Consider the following 13,713-nt stretch of genomic DNA (forward strand, 5'->3'; position numbering starts at 1 on the left):
ATGAGAGTGAACCTGTGGCAGCCTCCAATTCTCATTGAAACTCGAAAGTTGTTTAGTTTGTCCAGTTCGACTGTAAAATAACGCTGGATGCAGCACAGATACTGCAGGACCAGGTTTGTGTTGAAAAGCCAATCCTCACAATGCATCAATGAATGGCACAATCAAATGAAAATCCAGGCTTTTAGAATCAAGACATCAGGGCTGAACAATAGTTCACGAAAAAATAATTTAATTCAATTGCGACCCATTATTACCCTTCTTTAAGGCCAAAGTCTGGACCTTAAATTACAAAATGTTCAGTTCAGCGATGAAAAATAGTTAAAAAAATGTCCTTAAAACTTATCATGTGTAAAGTACAACTTCAAGTTGTGAAGTATATACTGCAATACAAGCAGTCTTTAAGTTACAAATGTAATAATTTACACAAAACAATCATATGAACAATCACAGACATGAGTAGGCCTTTAAAATGTTCAACCTGGAGGTAGAAGTTTGAATCATTAACTGCATGTCAGGCACTTTGAACACGAGCTGGTTCCACTGAAGTCCTACTCACATTATAAGAGGAGTGCAACCTTTCGCCATATGATTATAATACATTCATATATCTTCCATATCCACAAACTGTATTAACAACTTCTCCGGCAGCTGTGGTAAAGAAACACCCATTTAAATTGCACTATGAGAGCCTCGTCATTTTCTTAAAAGCGGAGTTCCCTTTTCCGTGTCCACGTGGCTCCAAAGAATTTAAACAGTCCACATAAAAGAGGCTGTGTTTCCCTTTTGGATACAATTACTCTTGAAGGAAATGTACCGAAACACCAAGGAACACACCCACTGGGACAGATCACTGGACCTTCTTATCTGTCACAAGTCCGTTCTGTGACCGGACGTCCAGTTTGAGACGTTTCTGACTGACGCGGCGGATGAGGGCGCTCGGCAGCAGGGCCATGCAGGCGATGGCGAGCAGCTGCAGCAGTCGGTCCCAGGAGAACAAGTCGTCCAGGGACGATAACTCAGACAGCATGGCGCCCGTCTGAACGCAGATGAAGTTGTACGGCAGGAGACCTGTGTAAGAAGAGCAACAAGAAACTGGAGTGAGACATGAGATGAAACAAATTTAATTTCTTGCCTGAATTGATGCACTCCTGACCGACAGTTTGTGGAAATACAAAATACTATGAATGACAACAAAGAGACTTTTGATTTGGTTGTATTTGCATTTGTCGGCTATAACAGGCCTCCGACAATCAGCCCTTATGTGTTTTAAACCGTTAACAGCTACAAAACGATCTCATTCTGATTTATGAATATATGTCATGTGTGACTTAAGAATGTGGAAAGTGTGTCATCATATAATGACAGTTCCATGTGAGCTTACCAATGAAGACTGAGCCGACAAAGAAGGTGATGGGGATGTTTACAATCGGGGAGGACATGTTCAGAAACCAGTTTGGGGTCATGGGAAAGAATCTTAGGAAGAGCAGGAAGAAGAACAGACAGTCCTTGTTCTCCTTCACCTGGGAGAGACATCACATGTTAAGAAACTATGAAGGGACAGTAGACCCATATTTCTGCACTTCTCCATTGGTTGTTGATGTCATATCACATTGTGTCAGTGCAGCATCAATAACAGCGCATTAGCACAAGCTGGAATAAGAGCAGTGAACCTGTGACACAGCACATCAACCACTGCTGTAAGTGGTTGATGTGCTGATGCAGGTGTTTGTTCTTCTTGAAGAGAAAGATTACCATCCAGTTTAAGTATTTAAGGATAGATCTGTCCCCATCAGAAGCAGCCTTCTTGATTTTCCTCCGTTAACCATCATATCAGGCATGCCCCCTTTTAATTTTATGACAGTGACCAGTCCAACCTGTTTAAGGTTACATGAAAATCTATCTGGTAAAGAGAGGCACTGACTCGCCTGTAGGAGTGAATAAACATGAGCTCATTCATTGGGCTAGTTTCATTAGTTGGAGGTAACAGTTGTTTCAATGTTGTCGCAGGCGTACCTTCCCCTGCAGCATGGAGACTTTATCAGGGAAGAAGTTCACGATGTAGTTTTTTCCAAAGGCCTGGGACAGAAGGTAGCACATGGTGGAGCCCACGGTGGTGAGCACACAGGCCAGCAGCAGCCCTTCATATGGTCCAAATATTGCTCCTGCAAGAATGTTCTGCACAAAGACACAAGATCATCATCAGTGTACGTGTAAAGATAAGCTCTGACACACTTTGTGATCTGATAGTGGTTTAAAGTGAAGACACTGGGTGAGAGTCGCTTTAATCTGCATGTGGTTTGTGGTCTTGGGCTTTTTGTATGTGTTGCACACTCAGTTGTGCAGAAACATTAGTGAGCAGTCAAACAGTCCAGTACGGCTGCCATGCAAAAGTAAAAATGACTTCCCTTTGTTGTTTGTACTAGATTAATATTATATTAATTTGATCCTCAAAGACGAAAGCTAAACCCTTAAATTGCAGGTCCAGTGCCTTCTCCCTTTTCCTTTAAGTAAGCCTACATTTTTTATAAATACCAAGCATGGAAGTTTGTATATATTCAATACTGTTGTCAGCCTGTACATTGAGAATGCACTTACCAGGAACGAGGATCCAGGGATGGCAAATGACTGCTTGTACAGATAAGCACTACAAAAGAGAAGCAGGACATATCCAGTGTGCTGCGTCTTGTAAAACTTCAGGAGCTCGGCCAGTTCCCTCAGCTCGTCCAGGTCCGCAGGGAACTTCAACCTGTGGGAACATTGACGTTTGTGACAATCCTCCATTCACTCATTCAAGTGTATGTACCAACAGTCAGCGATTGCAAATGCAAGGTAAGTTAAAGGATGCTCAAAATTGCTTCATTAAAAAGAGCAAAACACTTGCACCAATAAGCAGTTAATGGGAACAAGGTCATGTGGTCTAACAAGTTTATCAATTTAAAATCTTAATCAGCTTTAGATTGTTTTTCTCTTGCTGCTGATAAGAAAGAAAAGTCGAGGAATCCTATGTAATCGATCAACTTGTCCCTTTCTGCTACACAACACACAATCAAAACACTGATACAGAATAGATTGAACAGCATAAAGTGTACCCATTACTATAAGTGATGGTTCTGATTGTGTTTTCACTAATCGGAAATGCATCATGTCATTGAGTACCCCCCCCCCCCCCTGACAGCATGCTAACAGCAGCTACCTTCTGATCGTAATGTTACAGAAGATTTCATTTTATACACGTCACCGCAGCTGGAGACACTGAACATGGAAGCACTCTTATCTTCTGTCCGCCACAAGCTAACGTCGCTCACCTGCTGACTTCCCCGGCGCTGTCCGGGCTCTCTGCCGGGTCCCCATGCTCACCCTGGGCCGCGGGCGGAGCGGGGGGCCGGCGGGGTCCCGGGGGCAGGGACAGGGACAGACAGTACAGGTAGACAGTGGCTGCAGAGACCACAGCGACGAGTCCCACCAGTGAGCGCATAGTTCAACCAGCAGAGACACACACAGCTTCCGGCTGTCAGAGAGAGGGCAACCGCTGCACTGACGTCACATCCTGTATGGACGAAAATTATTTTAATATTTGAGCTCAAATATGTGACGCTATTGATCAGCTGTTGAATTCCTCATTAGAATAAAAAAATGTCAACATTTGTTTTAAGTACATCAACAGAATACAGAGAAACAAATATCATTCAGATTGTGATACTTCGGCTCCGGGCCACCTGGGGGCGGTAGTGCGTCGTTTGACTCGGAAGCTAAGCAGACGAGGAGGACTTTGTGTAAGTATGTGATGTGTGGCATGGCTGCAGGAGAAGTTTCAAAGTTCAACCTGCACAGCAGACAGAAGTGCGTCAACACAGTTCAATCGACAACATGGCTCAGCTCACTCGTGTCTCAGGGTCCGTGGGTCTGATCACTCTGCAGAGTCCGCCTGTCAACGCGCTCAGGTGAGCTGAGGGGGCGAGACAAGGCTGCCAAGTTACTGATATGAGATCTGTGTTTGTTCTGTGGGAGGATTGACTTCAGCTCTGTGCGTCACACTGAAGAGATTCACCTGATTTGAACTCAAGATAAAAAACACTATTATAGTCAAGTAGATAACTTATTTGAGTATTTGGCTGATTTGCTACTTGTTTTAATTCTACAATACATTTGACATCTCTGACAGCTACAGTTCATCTTCAGATCAAGACTCTGCAAACACAATCTGACATGACCTTTTAAAATATGGTGGTTTTTTGATCAGTACAACAACTGGTTGATATGAGCATGGCTTTTCCTGCTGCAAAACAAATACTTAAATTGGAACTACATCTTGCTGATTATACTATGTTTGAATGCAGGACGTTTGTGTTATGGAAGTTTTCTGGAAGCGGGTGAAAGGAGAACTCAGGCAGCAGCTAAGAATCTGAATACTTATTTAACCTCTCACCCGAATAAGGTATGATGTTCAGCAAGAAAACTTTTAAAATAGTACGAATGATTTGCAGAGTTTGGTGTATTTGTTAAAGCTGCAGCCCTTCTGGTTCAGGAAGCACTGGAACATGGGTAAAGTCGTTTTTTAGTTCAGTGAGACTACACTGTCAGGGCTCCACTCAGCACATTTACAGACTTCCTTTTTATCTACGTGAAAATTACTTCATTACTCAAATGAAGAGCCCAAAAGAATAAGTGTGTGGCTGCAGACTGCGCCGTTAATGAGTGAAAGTTACATAGTGTCGCTTTTTTGTATAAACTTCATATAACTAATACAGTCTCCTTAAATACAGTGCGGCGGTGAGACAGGGCATCGTTGACACGGTGCAGAGAGCACTCAGTGACCCAGAGGTGAAGTCGGTGGTTGTCTGTGGCCAGAATGGAATCTTCTGTGGGGGTATGAATGTTTTTTCTTTTTTCATTCTTCATTATCTCCTGTGATGTCACAGTTATATCACATATCTTGTCATTTTTAGAATAAAACAGGTCTATCATTGGCCATAGCAACACGATTTAAAAAATCTTTTGAAAATCACAATGTGATGTCTTCCCTTCACTTATTCTCTTAATGTATCATTGAGTCCCTCTGTTACTCAACAAAGGAACAAGGACAACTGAACTTAAATAGCTTTCATTTGAAATAAAAGAAGTGAATGGCATACCATGTAAAATCTGATTTAACTTGAATGACAATATCTTGTACATTTAAAGTACATTGTTATTTTTAGTGCCAATTTAAAAAATGTCGGTATTTTTTAAATTGTTATATACCAAACTTTAACATAATTAAGAGAATGAAAACAGTTTAGAACATATTATCAATTCATCTTTTCATAAGATCTAAGTTATATATATTTATATAAACACCTAAACAATATCCATCTTAAAGAAAATGTTCATGCTTGAGAAGATGAAACTAATGGAATCTTGAAGGAAAAATAATGAAATGATTCACAGATTTTCAAAACAGTTATTGACAGAGTTTGTTCAGTAAAATTTTTCTTATCAGTAGCTGGTGATTTTAACTGGTTATGTTGTGTCAAGACCATAACCAGGAGGATGTGGAACCAGATGAATCCAACTGCTGATAACTTCATGATTTTACTTGCACAACAGGAGCCGACATCAAGGAGTTTGGGACGAACATGTCCGGGCCTCCACTTGTGCCGATGATCCACGCCATCGAGGTTGCACACAAACCGGTGGTGGCGGCCATAGAGGGGAGCGCTTTCGGAGGAGGGCTTGAGCTGGCACTTGGCTGCCATTATCGAATCGCACACTCCAAAGTTAGTTCAGATCTCTCTCTCTCTCTCTCTCTCTCTCTCTCTCTCTCTATCTCTCTCTCTCTCTCTCTCTCTCTCTCTCTCTCTCTCTTTTCTAAATATCCAGTATCATAGAAAGACTGTCATTTTTTATAAATAAGACTGTTATAACCTTTTAAGCTATGAAACAATCACTGTAAGGCCTTTACATTCAAGAGGCTGTCTGAGAATCTCACCCAGTCTCATCCTTTGTGTCCTGTCAGGCCAAACTTGGTCTTCCAGAGGTGACACTGGGTCTGCTCCCAGCTGCAGGGGGATCCCAGCGTCTCCCAAGGCTCATCGGGGTCCCAGCTGCCTTAGACCTCATCACCACAGGTAGCTAATTTTATGGATAACTTTTGTGGAGTTATCTTGCGAGTGTGGAAGTTTTTACACTGTTAAACTAAGTATAGGTTTGCATTAGTAAATATTTAGAAACCACCATATGCTGTAATGCCATAATTCCCATATATCATAGCAATAACAGTAAGTTCACTACATTGTCTTGGCAGAGGCGTTGATAAACACAGGAGTACAGGCGCTTTAGAGCAGTTACTCTGATGACCAGCAGATGTCAGTATGTGTTCACTATTATAATCATCACAGCCTATGAAACCCATTGCGTCTTTAACTGGAAGGTTTCTCAACTCATCACTGAGGTCAAACTGTTGCTATTCAGGTTTTTCTTCTTTTCAACAGTTTTTTGTTGTTTCTCATTAAGGCTATAACGAGGGGAGGTTGCAGTGATACGGTTTATGTCTTAATCAAAAGGGCACAGGATGCTCTCGTATTAATGTTTAATAATGTGAAATGTCACATGTCACCCATACACACCCAAGTTCTTCTTGTCTCCCATAGGCCGCCATATCACTGCCGCTGAGGCCCTGAAACTCGGAGTAGTGGATCAGGTTACTGCTCACAGCACCGTGGATGTAGCAGTGAAGTTTGCTCTGAGTGTGGCAGGTGAGACCGAAACTTCTGGTGTAAAATCTACTCACTCGTCACTGGTTTATAGATTAACTCAGTCAGAGGAACAGAGATTCCTCCTAGAGCACTTATTTTGGGACGAGTCAAGTGTGAAGAAGCGTTGACATGAAAGCTGTGGAAAGTCAAAGGAAGCAGAAAGAACGTGGCAGGCAGATCCTCCAACACAGAAGTCATAAATGTTTCATGGCTCTGTCAGATGTGCTCTGATGTCTTCACCGCTTTTGCTGTATTATTCAGAAGGGCGAAAAGGGACAAACTTTCCTAGAATATTAATAATAAGCAGTCACCAGCCATTTATGAACACGAGGATGGCCCTGCGATCTTGAATCAGACTCATTAGCTCTCTGCTTTACTCGGTGGGTCGGTGAAGTGTGCCACGTCCCTGCAGTTTACAAGGAGCGACTTCTGAATTCAGTCTGTGTTGAGGGAAAACCCATTCAGATCTTTACATGTTGATATCACTGACAGGCCACATTAATATGCTCAACTGGAAAAATAAATGGGAAATAAAACTACATTCTATTATGCTCCAAGGAAAAAGCTACATCTTATTTTTTCAGAACAGAAGTCATATTCATTTTACTATCTTAATAGTCTCATCATTTTAAAATATTGATAGGCTTATATTTCTACTATTGCATGGAGAAAGTTAAACAAACACAATTTCCACCTGTGATCAATAAAGTATATTCTGATTCTGATTACTCAGCTGACGTTCTCTCACCCGCAACAGTATCACAATGAATCTCTCGCTCGTTCTCTCTCCCTCTATCTCTTACTCATGCCGTCATCCAACACATCTGTAAACTCACACTGGGTAAAAACTGTTTGTACAGCCCATATTTTCACTTTGTCTCATGGGGTTTAACAAGGCGCAAAGATCCTCTGTTCTTGGCCGGAGACTAGAGTGAGGAAAAACTTCCCAAAAAAACTTTAACACAGGAAAAAAAATAGAAACCTCTGGGAAAATCTCAAGATAAATGGAAAGGTGCATCAATGTTAAAAACATTTATGCAAAGAGAAAATGTCTGACAGAGATGAGAGGAGGGGGGGGGGGGCATGGAAGGCAGAGCAGCCATGACAGTTATGATGAAAGCTGTATTGCCAGTAATACTGCAACATGTGGGCAGGAACAGTGTATATTACTAATCCTTGTAATAGCTGTAATCATAATCCATGATCAGCTGCCACCACGATCCACCATGTGGCCGCAGCCGCGATCCTGGAAGTGATTTAAGAAGTGAGATCCGATCCCAAGTGGGAACAGGAGAAACATTCAGGAGGCATTTTAACACCGGGTGTGAACAGACGAATTTACACTGTCCACTTGTGATGGGATCTCTCAGGATGGATGTTAATACCAGGTCTGAACTTGATCTAAATCTGGTTCCATGTCCTCCAAGGCTCTATGCTAAACTGTGGGCAAACCCAACTTTAGCGTCATCATGCAGACGTGAGCGTTGTATCATCTCCTTAGCGAAGTCTCCCCATGAACAAGTGTGTTCAAGAAGGTTTCATCCTCTCTGGTGTTGTGAGCCAGTGGGCAAACCGCCCACTCTGCTGTGTGGTTCTCGGTGTTCACTCTGTGTGAGCACATAAGGATGTTTCATATTCTGTTCAGCACAGCCTGAGCACTGCCTCGATGGTACAAGAGCCTTTGATTCTGAATGAGATGAGGAGAAGAGGCTGTTACATGCTCGGCAGTAGCAGCTCATTTTCAAGACATTAAAGTTCATGTGAAATACGTTTGAGCCCGATATTGTGCTTTTAGCAAACAATCTCACTATTAAAATGTCCACAGCGAGTCTCGCAGAGCGCATTGAAATAAAGAAAAAAAAAACTTTAAACTCACTCTCAAAAGATGATTGTAGTCTTGTGCTTTTTAGAAATGCTTTTTTTGTTTTCCCTGTACACAAACGCTGCCAGGATGACTTTGAGTGGGTGAGAGAGTGAGCGTTGTTAGTAAAGCTGAGGCTCAGACATGAGTGAGACAGAAAAGCCAGCAGCACATGAGAAGGGAGATTTGGGGAGATAGAACTAAAAGCTGTGAAGATTTTGACGGATGCGGCGGCGGTCTTGAGTCGATTAGCAGGCGGGTTAAATGGGGACAGGAAGTGTGTGTTTAAATGTGCACACTAGTGTCAGTGTCTATGTGGGGAGCGGCACAGCTGGTGAGCCGATCAGCATTGTTTTACAGTGTTGGATCATTTTATATTTGAGGTAAATGCTTTACTGAGTGCCATTCTAGCTGGCATTATTTATTCCCTAGCCCTTTACCCTAACCTTAACTATCCAACCCTCACCCTAACCATAACCTAAACCCAATTCTAACCCCAAAAAAAAAAAACCTTGTCCCTTAAAACAACTATTTGAGGACAACAAATGAGGACTGCCTAAAATGTCCATAAGGTCCATGCCTAAAATGGTCCTGACAAAGACATACGTGCAAGTACACACAAACAAATCCAAGCATCAAATTGTATTTACTTAGATTCATGCCTTGAAGACTAACAGTAACCATTACCACTACTCCAACCAAGCTTGAACTTTAACCTGTCAATCTTCTTCCGAATATAATACACATGAGGGTTCAAACACACACACACACACAAACGATCCACACGTGCACAGACTCCAGTTTTGCTGGTGACAAGATTAACTTTTTTACCCCGGCGGTTGCAACATCTGCCCGCTACATCTGTCAACAACCAGGCTTCCCACTCGCTGCACAACAAATCCACAGCTCAACCATTTACAGATTAACTGCTGCAATGATGCCCCCTGAAAGTACATTAAATTCACATTGCACACACATTGACTTTTCATTGTGGACAGAGTGTACATTTCACTGGCCTGAAAGGACCCTCGCCTTTTATTCCTCAGCTCTGAAATATTGATACGAACAATTGTATCAGACCAAACAGTCTGCGATCCCACAAAGTGGACTCTGTGAATCAGATGCAGCGGCTGTCTCTTTAAGCTTTGCCTTGGTGACCCAGTTTCTGGCCCGAACCTACAGCGGAGTGTAATTCAGTGGAGCTGTGAAGGACTCTGACTACTGTCTCATGTAATCATGTCAGACGGCACAGGAATGAGAATTAAGACGCTTTTAACAAGGTTTCACTCTTTTTGTTCCCAGGCTTAAATCGCCGCAGACAGGAAATCTATTGTTGTAACCGTTCCTGGCCCCAATGTTAAATCGTCTCATGTATTTTCACCTGGAAAATTGTTCCGGTTGGTTAGAGGCTAGAAAATCTGAAAATGTTTTTAACTTCTTGGCCTCTTTTTGCTTCCAGAGTTGGAAACTTACCAACTATTTTGCCCAAAGTCAAAGTAGTTGCTTTATATTTTTATTATCGATCGGTTTTATTCAAGGTGACTTGTACCAGTGCACCGGAAGAGTTTTACCATTTATCTTGGAACAGTTCTTTTTTACCACTAATAGAATAACAAAATGGCATTTTACACTTTGGAAATGAAAATAATGTTGCTTTAAACTTTTAATGGGCAGCAAAGGTCGTAGAACTACAAATAAAAAAGTAATTATTTGTCTGGAGCCTCATTTCTTCCATGTCTCCCTCTTAGGAAAACCGCTGGATGGCCGTCGTATAAGCAGCTTACCGTGTCCTCGCCCGCCCAACATGGATGCTCTGTTTGAGGGCGTGATGAAGAAGGTGCGCCAGAGCGCCCGCGGAGCCATAGCACCGATTGCGTGTGTCCAGGCGGTCCGGGCGGCCGCCACCCTGCCCTATGATCAGGGCATGGAGCGGGAGAGAGAGCTGATGGCCAGTCTCTTCACCTCCAGCCAGGCCCGTGCCCTGCAGTACAGCTTCTTCGCTCAGAGGGCCGTCGCCAGGTGGAGCATGCCCAGTGGAGCCCGCTGGGACACGAGCAAGCCTAGGCCTGTGCATAAAGCAGCTGTCATCGGTAAGAGCTTCTGTGCTTTTAGAGCTCCAGTTTTTTGAGCTGTCAGTAGTCTCATCAAGCTGTCTGTGTTGCATATCCAAATTCATGTTGCCTATGGATGCTAAGCCCATATTCGCATTTCAGCTGAGTTGAGATGGATGAACCCTCTCATCCCTGAAGGGAGGACTGAATGTAGCAGCTTGTGCATTAAAATTGCAAGCTTTGGAAAAAACATTTTTATATGCTGCCAGGCTGAAACTATTTAAAGTCGACCATTGTTAATTTTTCTGTAGTCAACATGTGATTATGTCCTCTTAGGTCTTGGCACCATGGGGAGAGGCATAGCGGTGGCCCTGGCCCAGACGGGGTTGTCTGTGGTCGCGGTGGAGACCCAGGAGAAGCAGCTGATGGCGGCCAAGCAGGAGATGTCGGGCATGTTAGAGCGAGGGGCTAAGAGACGTGGCGTGGCCCCTGCGCTCGATAAGATCTGTTACAGCCCCGACATCAAGGCTGTGGCTGATGCCGACCTGGTCATCGAGGCTGTGTTTGAAGACATGGCTCTGAAGGAGAAAGTCTTCCAGCAGCTGTCTGCTCTTTGTAAACCCGGCACTCTTCTGTGCACCAACACCTCGGGGCTCGACGTGGACCACCTGGCCTCTCAAACCCGCAGCCCGGAGCTGGTGGTGGGGATGCACTTCTTCGCCCCTGCCCATGTCATGAAGCTGCTGGAGGTGGTGTATGGATCCAAGTCCTCTCCTCAAGCCTTGGCCACTGCCATGCAGCTGGGAAAGAAAATGGGCAAAGTCAGTGTGGCTGTTGGAAACTGTCGGGGCTTTGTGGGGAACCGCATGCTGAAGCCTTACAGTGAGCAGGCCTTCTTCCTGCTAGAAGAGGGAGCCACGCCTGAGCTGGTAGATGGTGCACTGGAGGACTTTGGGTTCCCCATGGGCTTGTTCAGAATGTCTGACCTGTCTGGGCTGGACGTGGGCTGGAGGATCAGGAAGGCGGATGGGCTGGGAAAGTCTTCAGGGCAACAAGCAAGAATACGTCAAGGCAGCCGGTACAGCCCCCTGGGAGATTTCCTCTGTGAGCAGGGACGCTTTGGTCAGAAAACAGGAAGGGGTTGGTATCAGTACGACAAACCCGGCGGTCGAGTCGCCAGGCCTGATCCTTGGCTTCACAGCTTTCTGGAGGAGTACCGGGCCCAGCACGGCCTGGTGGCACGCCGCATAGACCACCAGGAGGTGCTGGAGCGTTGCCTCTACAGCCTGATCAATGAGGGCTTCCGCATACTGGAGGATGGCATTGCTGCAGGACCTGAAGAAATAGATATCATCTATGTGTTTGGCTACGGCTGGCCCCGGCACCGCGGAGGCCCCATGTTCTACGCCAGCATGGTGGGGCTGGAGAAGGTCCTGGCGAGGCTGGAGTTCTACCATGAGGCTCACCCCGACGTGCCTTACCTGCAGCCCTGCAACCTGCTGAAGAGGCTGGTGGCCAGTGGCAGCCCACCTGTCCACAAGTGGAGGGAAGTTGTGAAGAAACTCCACAGTCAGCTTTAAATGTCATACGTCTCAGCTTTAATATCATAATACACTCATTTAAAACCATTATGAACTTGATTTACAATGTGTTTTTCCAACATAATTATGATGATTATGGATTTCTGATATTATTGTGCTTTTTGGGATCAATAATTTTAACATCTTCCCCTGGGCAGTGGCCTTTTGAGCCTACACTGATTTAGCAGTTTATTTGGGTCATCTGTACATTCCTATACCATCATATAGTAATCCAATGTTTGTAAAGCTTATTGTTCCTGTCAATGCTTTGTCAGAGATTTTCATTCAACTCACAATATACTGATTGATACTTGTTTCTAATGTATTATCTACCTCGTGAATAAAAATGGGTATTAACAAAATATTAGAGATACGCACTGCAACCACTGCCAAAGTGATAACTGATGAATGAAAACACCTCATAGTGTCACAGAACTTTACTAAGGTTTGACAATCGAGGGCTCAAGTCTCTTGGAATGAATTAGATGTACCTAATAAACTGACTCAATGAGATGCGATACAACTCTATTTATACCTAAGATCAATCAAAAGAAGCAAATATCCACTAAAACTATAACACAGTAAAACCCCACCAAAGAGCTGTTAAGTTGCTTCGACCAAAAAGTGTTCTTAAAAAAAGTTCTCAAAACAACACTATTTTAAAAAATATACAGTGATGTCATTAAACTCTAATGTGATATAGGAAATTCTTGAAAGATCACATTCAGAATAACATTATATAAATATAATATCAAAGCGATAATTTTTTACTGATTGTCTTATATTAAGCTGTCAACGGTAATGCATGTAATGTATAATATCTATCATCTGATACCTCAATAAAGAAATGCTATATACTCATGTGTTAGTTTGGTGTGTGTGTTTGTGTGCATCTTGTACAATATTATTGTATTGATTTAACATTGGCTTTAGTTGTATTAATGTTCAGATCTCCCCAATGCAGGGAATCGTTGAGTTTTAAGTCATGTTCTTTCAGTTCATAGGTGAAACATTTATTTCTGGAGGAGAGTGATGTTCGAGTGTGTGCGTTTGTGTGTGTGTGTGTGTGTGTGTGTGCGTGTGTGTGTGTGTTAGTGTGTGTGTGTGTGTGTGTTACTTGCTGACTCAGCTGCAGAGGAGATGGAGGCTGAGACACGACTCTCGGATGCTTTTATATAAATCAATGGGCTCGTGTAAATCTCACACCCCAGCACTGAGCAGATGTTTGAGCTGCCACCTAGCGGCTGCAGAGGGAGGGAGAGTGCGATGGAGGGAGAGAGTGAGGGAGAGGGAGAGAGCAGCTGGATTCTATTGTAATATGCTCTTCTCCTGTTTAATGCCTGCCTGCAAGTACCATACATCATTTATTAAACCTGAAAGCTTAATGCACTACCAACATAATGAGTTTAGATAACTGAATTGAAGTAGATGAGGTATAATTTGCATACAATCCTAAAATAAAACCCATGAGTGCTTATTTTTAGGTC

At 43.4% G+C, this 13,713-nt stretch overlaps 2 protein-coding genes across 3 annotated transcripts; one reads left to right on the forward strand and one right to left on the reverse strand.

Annotated features, from left to right (window-relative positions):
* Nucleotides 1–207: 207 nt before the first annotated feature.
* Nucleotides 208–3,520, reverse strand: tmem41aa (transmembrane protein 41aa). Its single transcript, XM_062403401.1, has 5 exons — nucleotides 3,306–3,520; nucleotides 2,596–2,746; nucleotides 2,014–2,175; nucleotides 1,382–1,520; nucleotides 208–1,068 (listed from the first exon to the last, which is right to left on the reverse strand). Exons 1-5 carry the CDS (start codon nucleotides 3,473–3,475, stop codon nucleotides 848–850), a joined length of 843 nt encoding a protein of 280 aa, XP_062259385.1. The 5' UTR covers nucleotides 3,476–3,520; the 3' UTR covers nucleotides 208–847.
* A 229-nt stretch (nucleotides 3,521–3,749) lies between these two features.
* ehhadh (enoyl-CoA, hydratase/3-hydroxyacyl CoA dehydrogenase) lies at nucleotides 3,750–13,087 on the forward strand. Of its 2 annotated transcripts, none has more exons than XM_062402609.1 (7): nucleotides 3,750–3,941; nucleotides 4,764–4,867; nucleotides 5,587–5,756; nucleotides 5,996–6,107; nucleotides 6,630–6,734; nucleotides 10,344–10,685; nucleotides 10,983–13,087. In XM_062402609.1, exons 1-7 carry the CDS (start codon nucleotides 3,868–3,870, stop codon nucleotides 12,224–12,226), a joined length of 2,151 nt encoding a protein of 716 aa, XP_062258593.1. In that variant the 5' UTR covers nucleotides 3,750–3,867; the 3' UTR covers nucleotides 12,227–13,087. The 2 variants fall into 2 exon arrangements, with proteins under 2 accessions (XP_062258593.1, XP_062258595.1); XM_062402611.1 differs by lacking the exon at nucleotides 3,750–3,941 and adding an exon at nucleotides 4,348–4,435.
* Nucleotides 13,088–13,713: the final 626 nt, after the last annotated feature.

This window comes from Platichthys flesus, chromosome 13 (assembly GCF_949316205.1).
Source record: "Platichthys flesus chromosome 13, fPlaFle2.1, whole genome shotgun sequence".
In the NCBI taxonomy this organism is placed as follows: Eukaryota; Metazoa; Chordata; class Actinopteri; order Pleuronectiformes; family Pleuronectidae; genus Platichthys; species Platichthys flesus.